We start from the raw sequence: 22,857 nt of genomic DNA on the forward strand, positions 1-22,857 counted from the left end.
AGCGTTTTAACTGAGCTGTTTAAGCAGATATTTATCTACCAGCCTGTTTTCTGGTTTATATTATCCTTTTGCTTAATTTTGTTTACACATCAACACTGACACAGCTTATTTTAGATACGTATATGCTGAATGTAATACAACACTGTTCTTATATTCTTTTTATTGCCTTTGCATTTGCTTCAGGTGTTCCTCGCATTTCTTGTTCCTCTTCCTGATGCGTTTTGATGCCTACCTCGGCAGCAGCTGTTCGGGGCACACCTGACGAAGCAGCAGACTCCAGATGAACCCGGGCGACAAAAGGTTCTGGTCTTGACTCTGTCTTTCTGTAACATGTCCTTCAATTTACGGCTTCGGAAGCAGAGCTTGGCGCTGACCGTCTGCGTGGTTTTCCTTGTTAGTCTTACTCTTTCGCTGCTACAGAGGGCAACCAGGTGAGTTATCTGGGTTCTTTGGGAAGGTGGGCTGGGAAGGGCATAGTTTTGAGTGCTTTTTTGAAATGTCAAACAGTATCAGAGATAGCCAGGCTGCCTGAGACATCCACCGAGGCAAGCACCCCCATATATATATAAAGTAAAGGTAAAGGGACCCCTGACCATTAGGTCCAGTCGTGACCGACTCTGGGGTTGCGGCGCTCATCTCGCTTTATTGGCCGAGGGAGCCAGCGTACAGCTTCCGGGTCATGTGGCTAGCAGGACTAAGCCGCTTCTGGCGAACCAGAGCAGTGCACGGAAACGCCGTTTACCTTCCTGCCAGAGCTGTACCTATTTATCTACTTGCACTTTTGATGTGCTTTCGAACTGCTAGGTTGGCAGGAGCAGGGACTGAGCAACGGGAGCTCCCCCCATGGCGGGGATTCAAACCACCGACCTTCTGATCGGCAAGTCCTAGGCTCTGGTTTAACCCACAGCGCCACCCACCCACCCACATGTTATAGAGTGTTATAAGAAAACAAACTGCTTTTTTCCCCTTATGGGGTACCCAAGAGCCTGTATAGTGTCCTTATGTAGGTTCCCTATCAGTAGGAGAACACAACAGAGACCAACCAGAGAATATTGAGAAGTAAAGCAGCTAGTAAGCCTGATCTTTATTAAGCTGTTGCAACAGGGTGCTCATCCCCCCCATGCAGGAGGGAGGAGGAACCCAGAACATTGGTGTGCTAGCTCTTATATAGACTTTTGAAATTGCCACCCTGTAGCTCAAGGCCACCCCGCAATACATCATACATACATACTGAAAGGGCGGTCTACAGCAGAAAACCTGTCTGCCAGGATACCTGATAATGGTCACTGGTTGCTTTTACCTGGGCATCCTGGCCATTCTTTTGTGATGGTAAATACTTAGTTCCTGAATCTCTTACGCATATTGATAGTGTGCTCAGTTTAACAGATATTTGTAGGTGTAAGCCCCTACAGTCCAAAGACAATTGGAAAGCTTTTCCCATTTCCTTCCTCCTTGCAGAGAAATATTTGAGGTCAATTTGGGAGAGTCAAAATGGCTTCAGGATTGTTCTCCTGTACTATTTCAGACACGTGGTCTATATACTTATGTATGTGTTTGCCTTATACATTTATGAACATTTATTTTATATCTTAGACCTTATAATTCTTTTAACAAGAGGAAAACCTGTAGACAATCAGCTCTGAGAGCCTTCTTAAAAAACTTGAGCTGTTTTAACAAGGAAGTGCAAATGGGCTTCAGCAGAGTCTGTAGCAACCACGAGCTCTGAAATTAATCCCAGCGCTGTGTGTTGTTCTTTCCCCCCACAGAGAGAAGACTACATTAGGACAATTATCAAAGTGCCGGGAATTGAATCGGTTATTTGAAGTAAGGGAATTCTCTCAGAGGTGGGTCTTTCTGGTAGAAAATCTTTAGTTGTGTCTGGCGCATCAACTTGAGGCGCGCCAACTGAGGGGGTCAAAGGTGTCAATTTGCATTTCTTAGTACAGAAAGTATCGATCAGATGTGTAGAGATCTTTCCTATTCTGCTTAATTCAAGAGGGCTCTGGAAGCTTCTCTGTGTGAAAGAAACAAGCAGAAGGTTCAAGATGTTTGAGTTATTCCTTCAGAGAAGCTGGCTTAAACTGGTTCTCTTATCTGACTATAATAGTGAGGTCAGAAGGACCCTGGGTTTCACTTTCTCTTTCTATGTCTTTTCCTTCTGGTGTGGTGTTCTGTACATAGTATGCTTAGTGTTAAGGTTTAGACTCACTGTAAGTTGTTGTAAGTTTAAGTTGTTATGGTAAAATCTGGGTGCGAGGCTGCTCTGCCACCCAGCTCGTCGGACTAAGTCTGCGGGTCCCTGCATAGGAAAATGAGCTCAGCCAGAGACAGGAGCAAGCTGCAGAAGATCCAAGTTTATTGCGCAACAGGTTCAAGGCGAGATTGAACAACGAGAAAGGGGTGACATGAAGTTTTAAAACTTCCCTCCATGTCCCAGAATAGAGTGCAAAATACATCCCAGTTACATCATGAATACATTAAGAAGAGGTTGGGTTACACAGATTACATCATGAATACAGTGGTGCCTCGCAAGACGAAATTAATTCGTTCCGCAAGTTTTTTCTTCTTGCGAGTTTTTCGTCTTGCGAAGCACGGTTTCCCATAGGAATGCATTGAAAATCAATTAATGCGTTCCTAGGGAAACCGCCTTCAGACCAGGTCCGGGGACAGTCTGTCCCCCGACCTCTTCTGAAGGCTGGGGGGGGGGGACAAGGGCTTTTCTTTCCAATGCCAGCCTTCAGAAGGCTGTTCTGAAGGCCGGCGGTGGGAAGAAAAGCCCTTCTTCCCACCTCCCGCCCCGCAAGCTCCGGGGACAGGAGGGCTTTGCTGCCGACCGCCAGCATTTTAAAAGCCCCTGCTGTCCCGGGGCGATTTTAAAATGCTGGCGGGCGGGAGCGAAGCCTCCGCTGTCCCGGGGAGATTTTAAAATGCTGGGGGTCGGCAGCGAACGCTTCGCTCCCGCCCGCCAGCATTTTAAGATTGCCCGGGGCAGCGGAGAAGTCTCCGCTGTCCCGGGAAGGCAGGCGGGGGGGAGCAAAGACTTTTGCCCCCCGCCGGCCTTCAGAAGAGGTCCAGGACCTCTTCTGAAGGCTGGCTGTGGGCGAAAGTCTTTGCTCCCGACCGCCAGCAATTTAAAACAGGTCCCCAGAGATTTCCCTATGGGCTTTCGTCTTGCGAAGCAAGCCCATAGGGAAATTCGTCTTGCGAAGCGCCTCCAAAACAGAAAACCCTTTCGTCTTGCGGGTTTTCCGTCTTGCGAGGCATTCGTCTTGCGGGGTACCACTGTACATTAAGAAGAGGTTGGGCTACACAGGATTAACATATGGAGGAGGGAGGGGGAATATGCAGAGCTGGAGATATGCGCAGATAAGCACATCCTGAGTACCGGTGATGAGAAGACAATGGTCCATGTATGCATAGTCTGCCACCTGGCATTGCCCGGAGGAAAGGCTTGGCAGAGTGATTTGACAGGATTAGGGTCTTCCTGAGAGTACGTGACACCTTGCTTGGGGGATTATGGAGGACAGGGGATGTGTCATGGAGTCCTAGATAAATTGAGCAAATTGGCACGTTGATTTTCTATGAATTTTATGGATTTTAGTCCCTTTTGACATTGACAATTGGACTCGGAAATAAATGGATATATTGTAGCGAAGAAGAAGGTGAAGAAGACATGCCCCCCCCCTTCCGTATCAAAGTTAAGTCTGCTGCAACTGGATTTCTTATGGACAGTGCCAGTCCTGAATGTATTGGATTTGTGACCATTCTGCTCATTTGCCTTCAGTAGCAGTAAAGCTCTGCTGGATGAAATACAATTGCCTCTGGTCTATTTTGAGGGGGGAATCCTGCAACGTGTTTAAGTTTTTACTCTGCTAACCATATGTCGGAGTTCTGCTCTGGACCATTTTGAGTAGAATTCCACGACAAAAAGCATCTCGGCCCCCCTCTATATTTACTTGAGACGTCACACCCCGGGCCTCCACAATCTTGGGGCACCTCTCTGTTGTGAGATCTGTTATTGCCAAATTTCTTTACTTCCCTGAAGAAGCATGACTTCCAGCCCCCGGGGCCTCTTGTGGAGGAAGCAAACAAAGAAGTAGGGCCTCAGAAGATGATCCTGGGGTCCACTTAGGTTCATACGGAAAAAGGGATGAACTCTGAAACTAGTCGTTGGTAATCTCTCTCTCTCTCTCTCTCTTGCTGGCAGTGCTCAATTCAGCAAGACAGCCAGCGATGAGAAGCGGGTGCGTGTTGTCAAAACGTGGAAACTTCCTCAAAAAGATAAGGGCATTCTGGAGCATGTGCTACTCACTCAGGAGTGCCCTTGGGAACCCAATGCTGCAGCAATGGCCCAATACAGGTAAAGCCATCCACTCACCTGTTTGGAGAGACACCTGGAAAGACAGACAGCAATGGTTGTATATGCCGTTGTTAGACCCTCCAGCCAGAAGCATTAGCAGCAGCTCCCAGACCAACCCCACAAAGCTCCACATGGAGCATGTTACAGTAATCCAGACTCAAAGGTTACCGGTGTTCTAGACAGAGGTTTGGGAGAGAGATCCTTACTCACTCGTAGCAGAGTTAGGCACAATGGTGATTGCTCCAAGCACATTTAAACTTGGTTAGATTTTTCACCTGCCCCCCATCCTTTGAACAAACATTCTGCATGAAAATACCTAGGCTAGAATAAATCACATAGATTACTCACAGCATTTCTAGAAGCTACATTAAACAAGTCTTCTATCTGTTGATGGTAAAACAAAGATGAAAAAGGTTCCAAAAGACTTTAAAAGAAAAGTACTTTGTTTCTGCACAAAAAGTCTCGTGCAATCTTTGGGTTAGCAAAGATGCAGGCTGTAAAATCTCCCTTTCGGGGAAATTCAGTTCAATTGGGTTGTTGTTGTTTTTTTGCTGTTGGGGGCCTTAGGCACACAGCTCCTTCTTTGCTTGTTCCAGAAAGCATGAAGAGAAAAGGGAAGAATGGGAGGGAAGAAACAAAAGGCTGCCTGGGAGCCTGCTAAGCTCTACCCCCACTGGCTATCTGAGCTCAGGTTAACTCCTTCATGCACAGAAGTGTGAGTCAGTAACTGTATATTACAACAAGTGCCTAGACTACCGTAGACAAGCTAGCTTCCTGTCCAAGAATGGACGAAGCTGGTAACAACAACAACAACAACAATTTTATTATTTACACCCCACCCATCTGGCTGGGTTTCCCCAGCAACTCTGGGCGGCTGCCAACATCATCATCATCATCATCATCATCATCATCATCATCATAATGCGATAAAACTTCAAACATTAAAAACTTCCCTAAACATGGCTGCCTTCAGATGTCTTCTAAAAATCAGATAGTTGTTTATTACCTTGACATCTGATGGAAGGGCGTTCCACAGGGTGGGTGCCACTACCGAGAAGGCCGTCTGACTGGTTCCCTGTAACCTCACTTCTCACACTGAGGGAACCGCCAGAAGGCCCTTGGAGCTGGACCTCAGTGTCCGGGCAGAACGATGGGGGTGGAGACGCTCCTTCAGGTATAATGGGCCGAGGCCATTTCACGCTTTAAAGGTCAGCACCAGCACTTTGAATTGTGCTTGGAAACATACTGGGAGCCAATGTAGGTCTTTTAGGACCAGTGTTATATAGTCTCAGCGGCCACTCCCAGTCACCAGTCTAGCTACCGCATTCTGGATTAGTTGTAGTTTCCGGGTCACCTTCAAAGGTAGCCCCACATAGAGCGCATTGCAGTAGTCCAAGTGGGAGATAACCAGAGCATGCACCACTCTGGCGAGACAGTCCACGGGCAGGTAGGGTGTCAGCTGGCATACCAGAGAAGCGGACACGGAGCAATGGATCCAATCTACAAGAAAGAAGATTCCACCTAAACATTAGGAAGAACTTCCTGACAGTAAGAGCTGTTCGACAGTGGAATTTTCTGCCAAGGAGTGTGGTGGAGTCTCCTACTTTGGAGGTCTTTAAGCAGAGGCTTGACAATCATATGTCAGGAGTGCTCTGGTGGTGTTTCCTGCTTGGCAGGGGGTTGGACTCGATGGCCCTTGTGGTCTCTTCCAACTCTATGATTCTATGATTCTATGATTCTTCTATGATTCAGATGGAGCTGGTAGTCAGCTGCCGTGGACACAGAATTGACCTGCGCCTCCATGGACAGCTGGTAAAAGTGGCACAGCTAGTCGCTGAGGTCACTTAACATAAAACCATCAGAAGAGATCAGGCCAAAGACTCATCTAATCCAGGTCCCTGTTCTCAGAGTGGCCGACCCAATGCCTGTGGGAAGCCTGCAAACAGAATCCTCTTGTGATCCTCAGTAACTAGTGTTCAGAGGCAGAGGACTCCAGGGATGGAGCCGGACTACTGATCTTCAGAAGGAAGGCAACACCATCCTGAGCACGCATAGAGTCCATAAATGATCTCCCCTTGATGAGGCTTAGTAGAGTGACTTCATCTCTTTGTATGGGGCAACCCCCTGCCCCACCTGCCACAAAGGGCTTAGGGGAAGCGTCAGTTATTTCCTTCACATCGTCACCCTAATCCACCTCTCCTCCCATTTGCAGGGCAGAACTGGGCCAATGTTGCAATGCTTCCTTCTCAATAGTCTTGACCAAGGAAAACACCCCGCTGGGATCAAGCATCACCTTTGACGGAATGAAAGGAAAGGTGTTTCCGGCGAGCGCTAAGCTGGTGGATTTGCTGCCAGAGGTGTGTGTGGGGGGTATTTGGGTTGGGGGAAAAGAGCCACAACCCAGAGCACATGCCGGTACAGAAGGTTCAATCCTTGGTCTCTCTCGTTTAAACTGGGCAGAGGAACCTTTGGCTCACAGGTCTCCCCTGGCCTGCCAGGCCTCCCCTTGCGGTCCATACCAACCTGCCCTATATACAGTATTTTTCGCTCTATAACACGCACCAGACCATAACACGCACATAGTTTTTAGAGGAGGAAAACAAGGGGGAAAAAATATTCTAAACGAAATAGTGGATATATGATTTTTGTGGTTCATGCTTTGGCCACAGACATGTGATCTGACAGTGAGTTTGGAGTAGCCCAATGCAAAAATCCTGAGGATCCATGTGGATCCATGCTTTGTAACCACGGAGGAGGGAAGGAAGGGGAACCATGGATCCTCTGCTCACGACTGCAGCAGATCCCCCCCCCCGCCACCTGCAGGCATTCGCTCCATAACACGCACAGACATTTCCCCTTACTTTCTAGGAGGAAAAAAGTGAGTGTTATGGTGCAAAAAATACGGTACCTGATGCCACCTATGAACCCTGTTTTTGTGGGATCATTTCTAGTTAATACATCCTGGGGATGTGCAAAATATTCTTGCAGTGATGCACTCAACCTCCTGCTCATTAGACCCCAGCCAGATAGGTGGGGCATAAATAAAATATATTAATAATTGAGGCTGCATTTTAATGTTGTATTTTTAATCTTGTTTTTTAAGTTGTGTTTCAATCAACTTGCTTTTATTATTGGTTGTTAGCTGCCCTGAGCCTGGTCTTGCTGGGGAGGGCGGGGTATAAATAAAATTTATTATTATTATTATTAATCCTTTTCCATCCTGACTTATTAAAGCTAGCCAGGGTGGGGTGACTAAAGGGGTCAAAGGTGTGGTCAACACATCCTTGCATGAGGGAATGGCACCTGACACCCAGTCAGATGCGCAGTGTACAAATAATAAAACTATTATTATTATTATAATTATTATTAAGGCCATGGTGAATCTGTTACTCAAAAAGCCCATCGTAGACCCAATGGAGGGTAACACCTGTAGTGGTTGGGAGTTACTCGTGCATAATCCTGCTCCGTTTGAGCCTCGGATTGCCTGGTTAAACCCTCCGGACTACGCAGCCCATCTTAGCGTGGCTGCCCTTAGTCACTCGTAGAATCTGTCTGTGGGCGTTTCTTAAAGCGTTGCCAACATAAGAGTTGTTTGACGCCCAATCGTTTCCTCCTCTCATTGCGCGGGAGTCTCCTGCGCAGGGTGGGCGTGGGCAGTGGGGTGCTGGGGCTCTCCTCGCTAACTTCCAATGAAGAGTCCTGGAGCCCCTGCACCTCCCTGTCCCGTTGCTCTCCCTGATCCCTGGTGTTACACTCATTCTCTTCCCCTTCTTCCCGGCTGAGTCTCCCTCTAGCGCTTGGACCTTCCCCTGCAGAATCAGAGACCCTCTCCTTCTCCCGTGCCTCTGATGGCAGTTCCCTGACAACACCCATTAACCAGTTGCCAGTATCCCTTTCTTGGCAAAGGTGGTTGTGGAGCTGGTATCCCGGGAAGACTGGGGTTGCCTAGACAAATTTGTCCAACTTTTGGAGACCCAAAGCTGGGGTGTGCATCTTCCAGGAGTGAGTCACGTGACCTGTGCCTCATTCCCCCCTGAAAAAGTCCTTTTTTTGGTGGGGGTGGTGGCATTTGCACCCAAAATGGCTGCTGCAATCTTGTGTGAAAAAACGGGCTGTCCATTTTTTTGCCCCAGGGGCACTTGGCAGGTATGCTACAATCTGGGTTTAGACCTGGTTTTGGAACGGAGCCTTTAGTGTCCTCAACCTAGTCCTGTGGAACTCTCTGCCACGAGAGATTCACCAAGTGAATTATGTGTCAACTTTTAAATGCCTGCTGGAAACTTTTCTGTTCTGCTAGGCCTATGCAGGAAATTCAGAGTGCATCCACCCATAATGCTTTATGGAGGTTTGCTTTTAGTTTTTAACTTTTTATGACATTATTGTTTGGCTTTACACTTTTATATTATTGTAAAATGCTGTGATATATTTTTATGACACAGCGTCCTATCAATATTTTTATACATGAAAATGATTTCCCACTCCTGAGTTAAAGGGTAACAGAATCCTGGTGATCTAAGCCAATATTTCTTTTGTATGTTTTTATTAAGATTATTTCTCTCCTGCACTCCCAAAAATCTAGAGGTCACCCTTCCCAGACTCCCAGTATAGGCACTGTGCTGTAGTAGGCAATGGTGGGATTCTACGAAACAGCAGCTGTGGTCAGGAGATTGACCGGGCAGATCTAGTAATCAGGTAACTTATTTCTTCTTCCTTTTGAGGGAAACTGGTGGCACTGCAAACTGGTGGGAATCACAAATAATATGGGGTCCTTTTACACTGTTTATTCCCAGGTGGCCTTGGTTTATTTGTTTTGTTTTACTCAGAAGTAAGTAACATTCTGCAAAAACCCTACTTCTCCTTGCAACTAGCCTTTCAACTGGCAGTTTCCCAATTATTTTAAAAGAGCATTTGGGCCGAGTGGTAAAATTCATGCTTTGCATACGGAATGTCCCAGGTTCAGCCCCTGCTATTTTCAGTTTTAAAGCATAGCTGTCAACCGTCCCTTATTTGGCGGGAAAGTCCCTTATCTCAGCGCTGTGTCCCGCTGCTGTCCCTTATTGATGATGTCCCTTAAATTTCCCGGGTTTCAAAGGAAGCAGCTCCTTTCCCTCCCTCCCTCCCTGCCGGCGAGGGAGGAGGGAGGCTCCAACTGTGTTGCTTGGCTGCGTTGCTCACCTAATAAGGAGTCTAAGAACGACTGGGGGGTGGGGCTTGCATGCCTTGTGCCGACCAAATCAGCCACGTTGCCTGGGGACTCACCTTTGCTCAGCGCTTCCCAGCGGAGAGGTGACGGTGGTTTCCCTTGCTGCATCCCCTTTGCCGGGTTGCTGCGCTGTGGGAACCACCGCTTGAGGCTTCGTTTGGCTGCTGGCTGGGCTTTCTGCCTTTGGCTTGGAGGGGCTCAGAAGTTGAACATACCTGTGCTTGGAAAATGCCTTATTTTGGCTGCTGATCCTTTATTTTCGAGGCTGCTGGTCCCTTATTTTCAAATCTGTAACTTGACAGCTATGTTTTAAAGGCAATGGGAAAGATCCACCCATGCCTGAGATTGTGGAAAGCTGCTGCCAGTCCGAGTAGACATTATTGAGCTAGATAGACAGGTGGTTGGCCCTGGTTTAAGGGGGCTCCCTATGTTTCTAATATTGGAAGCAGCCTAATGCTGAGCCCATGTATGTAGCCCAGTGTCATCAACACTGACCGGCAGCACACCTCCAAGGTCTTGGGCAGAGTTCTGCTTCTTGAATCTTCTTGTTCCTGTTCACTTGTGGTCTTTGCATTCCTAAATTCACCGTTCATTAGTTAGTAATGTCTCTTGCAGGAGCTAAACCTTTCATTATTGGCTTCTTCTTTCCCTCCAGAGCAATTGCTCATTTAAATATACTTAAAAAGTAGACAACAAAGGAGCAATTGGCTGCAAAGAGGAAAGCACCGAGTCAGAGAGAGAGAGAGGGAGAGAGAGAGAGAGAGAGAGAGAGAAACGTACCTCATAGAACAGAACTGCCAGTTTAGCAGCTGATTTAGGAATGCTGCAGTCAGTGAACAGGAAGCAACTAAATACAAAGGTAGAAGCTCCATTAAAAGAGGGAAGCTGTTAAAGAAACGGTAGATTGGGAAAGCATCAATACTACTGTGTGAGTCTACACTGGACGGCCTGAAACTGCTGTTGGGTTTTAAGAAAAGGGGGAAAAGATATATAATTAAATGAAAAGGATGTTTAAAATAAGGTTTGTAAAGAAAATCAGAAGCTTTTTGGGAATTATAGGGACAGAACTACCTAAAATGTATAGAAACTTATTCATGTATGCGACTACAGCGGCAAGAATGTGACTTGCCTAAAAATGGAAAGAAGAAGCAGCCCCAGCAAAGGAAGAATGGATACAAAAACTTATGGAATATGCAGAAATGGCAAAAGTTACTGGAAGAATAAGAAATCAAGATAACAAACTTTTTATAAAAGAATGGAAATGGTTTATTGAATATTTACAGATAAATTGTAAACAGATAAAAACATTGGCAGGATCATTGTAATAACCTGCAGTTTCATAAGAGTATATATTTAAAGAAGATGAATAAATGAACAAATTGAGTTAATTTGGATATGCAGAATATTTTTTTTTTTAAAAAAACCAGGATCCGCAGAAAGTGGGGGAAGGAAGTCAAGTTTTGAAATGTCAAAATGATTGTAAAATCAGTGAAATGTATAAATTTGAAAGGTATAAATAAAAAAATTTAAAAAGGAAAAAAAGAAACCTACACAAATCAGGCCTGAAAAATAGATCCAGGGATAGCACGCAGAGCCCTGGAATGTGATGTATTGGCAGTTTCGTTGCCTAGATTCTCCATGAAGCCTGTCTGAATGAGAGTTCCCCAATGGTTGCACGAGAGCTGATTCTGTTTTTCCACTTTCTCCCTCTGATCCAGGTTTAACCTACCTCCCATGAATTTCTCTGAAGACGTGGGAACCAAGTCAGACCTGGTGACTTTAAACCCCAGCATCCTTAATGAAAAGTAAGGGAAAGATCCGAGAATGCGCTGGCTGTCTCATAATTTAAGCCATGGGCAGGCAAACTGAGGCCCGGGGGCCGGATCCGGCCCAGTCTAAATCCGGCCTGTGGTGGTCCGGGAATCAGCGTGTTTTTACATGAGTAGAATGTGTCCTTTTAATTAAAATGCATCTCTGGGTTATTTGTGGGGCACAGGAATTCGTTCATTTCCACCCTGCCCCCCCCCAAATATAGTCTGCCCCCCCCCCACAAGGTCTGAGGGACAGTGGACCGGCCCACTTCTGAAAAAGTTTGCTGACCCCTGATTGAAGCAGTTGTAGGAAGCAGTAACGAAGCTGCACCCAGCGGCCAGTGCTTCCTGCTCTGCTTACAGCAGGTCCTGGGTTCAATCCCTGGCATCTCCAGGTAGGGCTGGCAGGGGCTCCTCCCTAAAACCCTGGAGAGCCCCTGCCAATCAGTGCAGGCATTACTAAGCTAGAGAGGACTCGGTGCTCCTGTGTATTTAAGATTTGTTGTTAAATACATCATTTGCGGGTGGCGCTGTGGGTTAAACCACACATACATAAGTATATAAACCACGTGTCTGAAATAGTACAGGAGAACAATCCTGAAGCCATTTTGACTCTCCCAAATTGACCTCAAATATTTCTCTGCAAGGAGGAAGGAAATGGGAAAAGCTTTCCAATTGTCTTTGGACTGTAGGGGCTTACACCTACAAATATCTGTTAAACTGAGCACACTATCAATATGCGTAAGAGATTCAGGAACTAAGTATTTACCATCACAAAAGAATGGCCAGGATGCCCAGGTAAAAGCAACCAGTGACCATTATCAGGTATCCTGGCAGACAGGTTTTCTGCTGTAGACCGCCCTTTCAGTGATGTATATATGATGTATTGCGGGGTGGCCTTGAGCTACAGGGTGGCAATTTCAAAAGTCTATATAAGAGCTTGCACACCAATGTTCTGGGTTCCTCCTCCCTCCTGCATAGGGGGGGGGGGTGAGCACCCTGTTGCAACAGCTTAATAAAGATCAGGCTTACTAGCTACTTTACTTCTCAATATTCTCTGGTTGGCCTCTGTTGTGTTCTCCTACTGATAGGGAACCTACATAAGGACTCTATACAGGCTCTTGGGTACCCCATAAGGGAAAAAAAGCAGTTTGTTTTCTTATAACACTCTACAACATGTGGGTGGGTGGGTGGCGCTGTGGGTTAAACCAGAGCCTAGGACTTGCCGATCAGAAGGTCGGTGGTTTGAATCCCCGCCATGGGGGGAGCTCCCGTTGCTGGGTCCCTGCTCCTGCCAACCTAGCAGTTCAAAAGCACGTCAAAGTGCAAGTAGATAAATAGGGATCGCACCGGCGGGAAGGTAAATGGTGTTTCCGTGCACTGCTCTGGTTCGCCAGAAGTGGCTTAGTCATGCTGGCCACATGACCCGGAAGCTGTACGCCGGCTCCCTCGGCCAATAAAGCGAGATGAGCGCCGCATCCCCAGAGTCGGCCACGACTGGACCGAATGGTCATGGGTCCCTTTACCTTTACCTAGGTGTATGAAAACATGTTTTATCCTGTGTAAACATTTCAAATACTTCATGAAACCCAAAGGATAATTATGGCCATGCTCACACACCACACATGAAAAACACACCGCTCCCCACAAAGGATCCTGGGAGCTGTAGTTTGCTAAGGGTGCTAGGAATTGTAGTCCCAGCAAAGAAAGAATGGATACAGAAACTTATGGAATATGCAGAAATGGCAAAACTTACAGAAGAATAAGAAATCAAGATAACAAATCTTTTACAAAAGAATGGAAATGGCTTATTGCATATTTACAGATAAACTATAAACAGATAAAAACGTTGGCAGGATCATTGTAATAACCTGCAGTGGATAAGAGTACATATTTAAAGAAGATGAACAAATGAACAAATGGAGTTAATTTGGATATGCAGAATATATTAAAAATAAATTCAAGGAACTGCAGGAAGAGTGGGTAGGAAGTCAAGTTTTGAAATGCCAGAATGGTTGTACAATTAGTGCAATGTATAAACTTGAAACGTATGAATGAATGAATGGTGCTGGGAATTGTGCTGTGTGAGAGATAAACTACAGTTAGAGGATTTGTGGGAGGCTGTATGCTTTAAATGTGCCTTAGGGCAGATCAACCCCGTATGTGCACATCAAGTGCACATTTAAAGCTCACGACTTCCCCCAAAGAACCCTGGGAACTGTAGTGTCCCTCTCGCACAGCTACAGTTCACAGTTGTTGTTGTTCACTCATTTAGTCGTGTCCAACTCTTTGTGACCCCATGGACCAGAGCACGCCAGGCACTCTTGTCTTCCACTGCCTCCCGCAGTTTGGTCAAACTCATGCTGGTAGCTTCGAGAACACCATCCAACCATCTCGTCCTCTGTCGTCCCCTTCTCCTTGTGCCCTCCATCTTTCCCAACAGCAGGGTCTTTTCCAGGGAGTCTTCTCTTCTCATGAGGTGGCCAAAGTCTTGGAGCCTCAGCTTCAGGATCTGTCCTTCCAGTGAGCACTCAGGGCCGATTTCCTTCAGAATGGATACGTTTGATCTTCTTGCAGTTCACAGTACCTGTTATGTACTGAAGTTCTCACCCTGGGCCAGCAGGGGGATACTGTAGATAGTTCAGGTCCACATATAATAATAATAATAATAATAATAATAATTTTTATTTATATCCCGCCCTCCCCAGCCAAAGCCGGGCTCAGGGCGGCTAACAACAATCAAATAAACAATCAAATAATAACACATTCTAAAAATATTTCATTATAAAAATTAGTTAAAATCAAATTGATGGCAACCGATTAAACAAAATTCTGTGCAGGTTGCCAGAGGAGGGAGTCAGGCTGCGCCCTGACCAAAAGCCTGGCGGAACAACTCTGTCTTGCAGGCCCTGCGGAAAGATGTCAGGTCCCGCAGGGCCCTAGTCTCTTGTGACAGAGCATTCCACCAGTTTGGAGCCGCAGCCGAGAAGGCCCTGGCTCTAGTTGAGGCCAGCCTAACCTCTCTGAGGCCTGGGACCTTGAGGATGTTATTATTTGCAGACCGTAGGTTTCTCTGTGGGGCATACCAGGAGAGGCGGTCCCGTAGGTACGAGGGTCCTAGGCCGTATAGGGCTTTAAAGGTTAAAACCAGCACCTTAAACCTGATCCTGTACTCCACCGGGAGCCAGTGCAGCTGGTATAATACCGGATGAATGTGCTCTCGCAGCGAAGACCCCATAAGGAGTCTCGCCGCGGCATTCTGCACCCGCTGGAGTTTCTGGGTCAGTCTCAAGGGCAGCCCCACGTAGAGCGAGTTACAATAATCCAGTCTGGAGGTGACCGTCGCATGGATCACAGTGGCTAGGTCAGGACGAGAGAGATAAGGGGCCAACTGCTTAGCTTGGCGGAGATGAAAAAATGCCGCCTTTGTTATAGCTGTAATCTGCGACTCCATAGAGAGGGAGGTATCGAAGATTACACCCAAACTCTTAACGGACGGTGCTGGCACTAATTGCACCCCCGCAAGAGATGGGAGTTGCCCCCTCGATCCCATATCGTCCCGCCCCAGCCAGAGGACCTCTGTCTTCGAAGGATTTAACTTCAACCGGCTCCCACGTAACCATCCAGCCACCGCTTCCAGACATCTGGTCAGCGTGTCTGGGGCCGAGTCAGGATGGCCATCCATCAACAGATAGAGTTGGGTGTCATCAGCATACTGATGGCAACCCAGCCCAAAACTCCGGACAAGCTGGGCGAGGGGGCGCATAAAGATGTTAAAAAGCATCGGGGAGAGAATTGCACCCTGAGGCACTCCACACACCAAGGAGTGGCGTGATGACAATTCCCCCCCAAGCGCCACCCTCTGTCCCCGACCAGAGAGAAACGAGCGCAGCCATTGAAGGACTGTGCCCTGGATCCCCACGTCGGCAAGGCGGTGGTCCAGGAGTTCGTGATCGACCATGTCAAAGGCTGCTGACAGATCTAGAAGAATCAGCAGCCCTGACCCGCCTCGATCCAGCTGCCTGCGGAGATCATCTGTTAGGGCGACCAGAGCCGTCTCGGTCCCATGACCAGCGCGGAAGCCGGACTGGAATGGGTCTAGAGCAGATGTTTCATCCAGAAACCTACCAAGCTGTTCAGCAACTGCTCTCTCAATCACCTTACCCAGGAATGGAAGATTCGAGACCGGGCGGTAATTGGATAGATCTGAGGGATCTAATGATGTTTTCTTTAAGAGCGGACGCACCACCGCCTCCTTCAGTTCCCCTGGGAATATCCCGGTGCCAAGGGACAAGTTGATGATATCCCCCAGGGGGCCCCGCACCTCGTCTGGACACGCTCTAATCAGCCATGACGGGCACGGGTCAAGAGGACAGGTGGTGGGCTTTCCAGCTTGGAGGAATCTGTCCACATCGGCTGGAGATATCCGGTCAAAGTGGTCCAATACTGGACCCGAGGACAGTCGAGGGGCCTCCAGTTCCTTTATTGTATCCAAATTGGCAGGGAGGTCATGGCGGAGCATCAGGACCTTCTCCGCAAAAAAGCTCGCAAATGCCTCACAGCTGTGTGTCAGATTGTTATTTAAATTTGGCTGTCCTTCAAGGGACGTTAAAGACCGAATTATACTAAATAATTGTGCCGGGCGAGAGCTAGCGGATGCAATGGAGGCCGAGAAGTAAGACTTCTTAGCAGCCTTCACTGCCATCTCATAGGTTTTCATAAAAACCCTATAAGATGTTCTTGAGGCTCCGTCACGGGCACCCCGCCATACTCGCTCTAGCCGTCTGAGGTCCCGCTTCATTTTCCGAAGCTCCTCGGTAAACCAGGGAGCCCGGTTTCTGCGGGGTCGCAGAGGGCGCTTAGGTGCGATCTCATCGATGGCTGCCAGGAGCTGGGTATTCCAGCCCTCAACAAGCTCAGTCAATGAGTCGCCAGGGGGAGTAAGGTCCCGCAAGGCTTGACGGAATCTATCCGGGTCCATCAGCCTCTGCGGGCGAGCCCAAATCGGCTCGCCACCTAAGCAGGGTGGGGGTGGAAAGTCAATCCTGGCTTTCAGAGCGTAGTGATCAGACCATGGCACCTTCATCGAAGGAGACATGATCACGTCTATACCGGCGCCAAAGATCAAATCCAGCGTGTGGCCTGCTTGATGTGTGGGGCCCGAAACAAACTGGGAGAGCCCTAGTGTCGCCATGGAAGACACCAGGTCCAGAGCCTGTGAGGAGGGAGTGGCATCAGCGTGGAAGTTGAAGTCTCCCAATACCAATAGGTTAGGGAACTCCAAGGCCCAGCCGGCCACCGCCTCCAGCAGGCCTGACAGGGTGGCTGCTGGTGCGCTAGGTGGCCGGTACACCAGCCAGACAGCCAAGCTCTCCTCGGAGCCCCACACTAGGCCAACACATTCAATGCCGGGGATCGATGGCGATGGTAGAGCCCTGAAAGAACAATCTTCCCGGATTAATACTGCCACCCCTCCCCCCCGGCCCACAGTCCGTGACTGGTGGAGGACGGAGAAACCCGGGGGCGCCATCTCTCGTAAGGTAACAGTTACCCCTTCGCGCACCCAGGTCTCCGTCACACAAGCCAGGTCAACTCCCTGCGAGATAAAGAAATCTCGCAGGGTAGCGGTTTTGTTGCCTATAGACCTGGCATTGCACAACACCAGTGAAGGAGGTGAGTAATCCTTGCTCACCCTACCCTCGTCTCTCGGGATGGGGCGCAGATTGGAAGGGGTACGAGCATATCCATATCTCGATCCCCTTCGCCTATAACATCTGCCCCCACCGCCATACCTCCCTCGCCCCACCACGGTAGCAATCCCAAGCCTCATATTAACCTCCATTTACAAATAGAAAACAAAACAACCAAAACAATTATGCCCAAACAAAACCAATCCCCGCCCCACTCAGTGCCCAACCCCAAAAACAAAACAAAATGGAACAAACAAAAATACATAAATAAAAACCACCATTCACAGTGGTACAACAAAATAAACAATAAAAGCACATTTAAAACACCTTAAAATATATATAAACATCTTTAACATTTGCAGCAGATAATGAAATAATATAATATTATAAAAAACAACAACCCCCATTTAAGGTGCTGCAAATTAAAAGCAATTAAAACGTTTAAAACCATTTTGTCCATTGCTGCCGGTAGCTGCTCTGTCCTCTAAACTGTGATGGTAGTGCAGGCCCCGCCCCCCTAGGCCGGATAGAGTTGGCAGGAGTGGGAGCGGTCTTCCCAGCACTCACAAAGCAGCAACAGCAGTCGTGTCCCGGAGGCCTCTCCCAGGCCTCTCATGCTGTGGCGATGAATGCAGGCCCCGCCCCCTAGGCCAGATGGAGTTGGCAAAAAGGGAGCGGTCCTCCCAACACTCACGCGAGCAGCAGCACCAGCAGTCGTGTCCCGGAGGTCTCTCCCAAGCCTCTTATGCTGTGGCGATGAATGCAGGCCCCGCCCCCTAGGCCAGATGGAGTTGGCAGAAAGGGAGCGGTCCTCCCAACACTCACGCGAGCAGCAGCACCAGCAGTCGTGTCCCGGAGGTCTCTCCCAAGCCTCTTATGCTGTGGCGATGAATGCAGGCCCCGCCCCCTAGGCCAGATGGAGTTGGCAGAAAGGGAGCGGTCCTCCCAACACTCACGCGAGCAGCAGCACCAGCAGTTGTGTCCCGGAGGTCTCTCCCAAGCCTCTTATGCTGTGGCGATGAATGCAGGCCCCGCCCCCTAGGCCAGATGGAGTTGGCAGAAAGGGAGCGGTCCTCCCAACAAATAAGGGATCAAAAGTGACGTCCAGTGATTGGACAGTTACAGAAAATGGTTACTGTTGCGTTCTAGTGGAGCTCTATATAAGCAGGCTGGCTGAACCCTTCAGTTCAGTTCTGTTCTGTTCTGGTCTGGGAATAAACAAGAGCTGTTTGAAGAATCGCTGTGTCGTCTGATGTGTTCACCCACAACTTAACAGTACCCATCACAAACAGTACCCGTTCTCAGGATTCTTTAAATGTTTGGTGCGGCTGCCCCCACAGCTCCAATCCATGTTGCAGTCCAGGATGAGATCAGTCAGCTTAGAAACACCAGATAGGATGAAATTTTCTCCTCCAGGCTTAGAAGAACGTGGCTTGATTGTTTTGTTCCTTCCCCATCTCCTGCAGCTTCCAAAGGCTGTCGGACCGCCGGAAGCCTTTTGCCGATTCCCTGCGCCTTTATGGGGGCGCTTTCTTCCTCATTCCTGCCTTCTCCTTCGTGGGACACACCGATGTCAGCTACCGTGCCCTGTATACCATGGAAGACTTCGGCTTGGCTCAGAGAGCTCTCTTCCTGAACCCCCATTACCTGGCCCCACTGGGTAGCTACTGGAAGTCGAGGGGCTTAGGGCCCAAACGCCTGTCTTCCGGCTTCATGTTCACCAGTATGGCTCTGGAGTTGTGCGAGCGCATCACTCTCTACGGATTCTGGCCTTTCCAACATGACCTGGAGAACCAGCCCATTCTCCACCATTACTACGACAACAGGCTGCCCAAGCAGGGGGTTCACGAGATGCCAAGCGAGTTTTCCCGATATCTAGACATGTACGCCCAGGGGTTGCTGCGCTTACGGCTTGGCAAGTGTCCGTGAGAGGGGAGCTTCTGCCTGAATGGGCAAGGGGGTGATCGGGTGTCTCCTGAGCCGTGGAAGAACGGGCGGCACAAATAATGGCACCAGGTTGCAATGCTCAGCGAAGCCGGAAGGCAGCAGTGCAGACCACCCAAAGGAGTGTTTTGTCGACACAATCGAAGGCCGCTCATTCAAATCGAAAGACCTTTCCCGCCCCCCGGATGTCTTAAGGAACACGAGTGAAATTCCTCTAAGAACAGGAGGCTCGTCTGTGTCCCAGGATTGGTAGACTGAGCGATAGAGTGTGGTTAGAGTGTGGCGCTGATAATGCCAAGGTCATAAGTTTGATTCCCCTATGGGACTCCTCCCTGCTTCTGCATTGCTGGGGGTTGTGCTAGATCAGGCATCCCCAGCCTGCGGCCCTCCAGATGTTTTGGCCTACAACTCCCATGATCCCTAGCGAACCGGACCAGTGGTCAGGGATGATGGGAATTGTTGTCCAAAACATCTGGAGGGCTGAAAATTGGGGATGCCTGTGAATGTTAGAATGATGTTGGAATGAAGTTAAGTGGTTTTAGTAGCAATGTTACAAAGGAGTATGTAAAAATGGATTGTTAACAGGTGAGAATCTAAAGGTATAATATATTAAGATAAAGGATTAAGATAAAAACAAAGAGGGAAAGGATTTGCTGAATTACCGGTAACTAACTGAACTGGAATACAAAAAAGGGAGGTGTGAGGAGGTCAGGGAAACAAGTAAATGAAAGACAAGACATGGAAAGATTGATTTGTTCTTAACTGTTTTTACTTTTCTGTATTTTGTATTTTCTTTTTTTCCCCTTTCCTTTCTTTTTATTTTTGTAATCTTTTCTGAAACTTTAATAAATATCATTAAAAAAAAAGAAAGAAAGAAAATTGGGGATGCCTGTGCTAGACCCTTGAAGTCCCTTCCAACTCTACAATTCTACGACAACGTGTGCTTCTTTGTGTTAGTGTTCATATTGTGTTTGTAAGCTGCTCTGTTTTTTTTAAAAAAAAAATTAGAGAAAGATTTTACTGAAGTAAATAAAACCAATAGAAATAACAGAAGATAACGGACTTTGCAGAACTGGCGAAGCTGGCAGGAAAAATCCGAAACTGGCAAGATCAAGCATTCCAAAAGGACTGGAGTAAATTTATACGATATCTGAAAGATTATTGTAAGCAATTGACATCACTAGCAGGGTTGTCCGAAGACTTGTAATGAGAAATTCTCTACCTTTCTATATTTATTTAAATTTTGAGTTATTTTGTAATGTGTGTAATTAGAATTGGAAAACGTACAAAATGCAGTGATATAAAGGCTAATTTTGAAAGCCATGAGGCAGGAGGGAAGGAAGTTGACAGACTCTAAAGAGCCAGGGACGCAAAGTGGAGTATTATGATGTGAATGTATATTATAAAATGGAATATATATGTGTGTGTGTGTGTGTAAACACTTGAAAAAAAGAGAAATAACAGAAATACAAAAAAGTGGCCAGCCCAGCTCAGAATTGCAGGTCTCTTGACTTTTGAGACACTCGGGAACCCTCCTGCCTCTGATTTGTGCAACAGCCTTTTAAAATTGTTGTTTTTGCTGCCCTAAACACACTGAGGGACACAACCTTATTCTGCTTCTTAACGTTTCACTGAATATAAATTCAAAAGGGCTGGTTCTCATGTAGAAACTCGTCTTGTAATTGTGATTCTGCCTCACCTCCCAACCCATGCCTGACTTTCATGCTTGCCCTACCCTCGGGCAGGAGAAAGGAAGGTGGTTTCTTGCCACTGCCTGACGTCCCATTAGCAAACATAAATCATTGCTCCTGCTCAGCACCTGCTTCCCATTAGAAGGTCTAGAATACAGGAACAAAGCCTGATAGCAAACATTTTTTTTCCATTAGCAGATTTCATTATTTGCTTAGTGTTTTATACAGTCTTCCATGAGGTCAGGTCAGGTCAGGGTCAGATTTCCAAGCTGTTTTCAACCAAGAGAGACTTCCCTTTGCCAAGACCTTTCATCGAAGGCAGGTGTGGGGGACACCTTTGGCTTGACAGGTGCTGCTGTACTACAACTCCCATCAGCCCCAGCAAACTTGGCCAATGGCCTAGGATGAGGGGAGTTGTGGCTCAGGAACATCCGGCAGGCCAAAGGCCACACACCCAATCAGAGGTCCTCAGTGGAGGTGGGCAAATTGGGCACTTCCCCACCAACCTCAGTCTGTCCTCACCTCGTCCTGTCCTCCATCCTAACACTGAGGTCCAGCTCCAAGGGCCTTCTGGCAGTTCCCTCACTGTGAGAAGTGAGGTTACAAGGAACCAGGCAGGGGGCCTTCTTGGTAGCGGAGCTGTAGAACGTCCTCCCGTCAGATGTGAAGGAAATAAACAACTATCTGACTTTTAGAAGACATCTGAAGGCAGCCCTGTTTAGGGAAGTTTTTAATGGTTGATGTTTTATTGTGTTTTTAATGTTATGTTGGAAGCCACCCAGAGTGGCTGGGGAAACTCAGACAGATGGGCAGGGTATAAACAAACAAACAAACAAATAAAGAAATAAATAAATAAAAATTTTATTTTATCAACCCCCCCACCCCGGCTTTTCACAACATTGAGATCAGGAAAGGTGGACTTGGGCCAATTTATATCTATTACGCATTTGCTATGCTTATTTATCTATTTCATTCCATTTACAAATTGCAATAATAACCACTTTTTCTTTTTTAATAAGATGTTTTAATCGAGATTTCCCCATAACACAGTCAAATTGCATCTACAAAAGTACAAAACAAAGGAGAAAAGAAAGGGACAAGAGAAATAAAGTGAGGAAAGAGAAAGATAAAAGAAAGCAAAAGAAAAGAAACATTAGCAAAAAATACAAAAGGGGAACTTCTGATTTTCCACTTGCCGTTTACATAAAATAAGAAAATGTGATTATCTTAAACTTTCGGTCCACTTTGAGGGTCTGCTATCTTCTGCCAATCTTAACACCCTAGTGGGTCCATCGCAAAGGAGAAGGTCCTTTAGATAGTCGCAAATGTATTTACAGAACATGCTTCATGCTTGATGTCCACAATCCATTCAACTACCGGTAGTTTATCCGCCGTGTTACCTGATACTGAGTGGAAGAGCAACAACAAAGGACCCCCGAAATTGGCCCAATTTCCCCATTTCTTTTAATGCTGCTGTTCTGTATCAGTGGCATAGCAAACACAGCTGCTCCTAGTGTATAAATGCAACCCAGCAGAAAGGCTGTTCCCTGGAAAACCATCCAGCTACCGAGGGGAAGCATCTAACTTAGACCATCAGGTATACGGCATGCCTTTCGGGGTGGGGTGCCATGACCTTTTGTACCTATTTAAAGGACTTGGGACGTGGACTCAGGGATGGAGAATTATAAAGTGTCAAAATTGAGATGTGGGGAAATATGGAAATATCGAGGAGAGGCAGGACTGAGATGTGGAGATATGCTTCAGAGATCCAGACCGTAGGGAGCTCTGAAAAATTAATAATTATAATTTGGACTATAATTTGGTTTTTTAATTTTAGTTTTTTATTTTAATTGGAGTATTACGATTGGATATATTAATTGGATGTTTTTTATTGGAAAATCAATAAAAATGATTTTAAAAATAATAATAATTAAGGACTTGGGACGCAGGCCCATGACACAAAACTGCAGGTGCTAATTTTAATTTGCATGTAATGCGCTAACTTAGATACCTTCGGGCAAATTCATATGGTGGGTGACTAGCGGCCACATCCAAGCTTTACATTTAAAGCATTGTGATACAGTCATGGCTGTAGCCCCAAAGCATCCTGGGAACTGTAGTTTATTAAGGGTGCTGAGAGTTGCTAGGAGAACCCCCT

At 47.2% G+C, this 22,857-nt stretch overlaps 1 protein-coding gene across 1 annotated transcript; it reads left to right on the plus strand.

The window, feature by feature from the left end:
* On the plus strand, positions 1 to 19,231 carry LOC310691402 (alpha-N-acetylneuraminide alpha-2,8-sialyltransferase-like). The gene is given in 8 exon segments (XM_083471178.1): positions 1 to 248; positions 250 to 431; positions 1,767 to 1,844; positions 4,208 to 4,360; positions 6,573 to 6,717; positions 8,940 to 9,052; positions 11,282 to 11,368; positions 18,531 to 19,231. Coding segments are annotated over 8 exon segments (1,245 nt in total). The 5' UTR covers positions 1 to 224; the 3' UTR covers positions 18,994 to 19,231.
* Positions 19,232 to 22,857: the final 3,626 nt, after the last annotated feature.

Source organism: Podarcis liolepis (assembly GCF_965112155.1).
Source record: "Podarcis liolepis genome assembly, chromosome: 13".
NCBI lineage: Eukaryota > Metazoa > Chordata > Lepidosauria > Squamata > Lacertidae > Podarcis > Podarcis liolepis.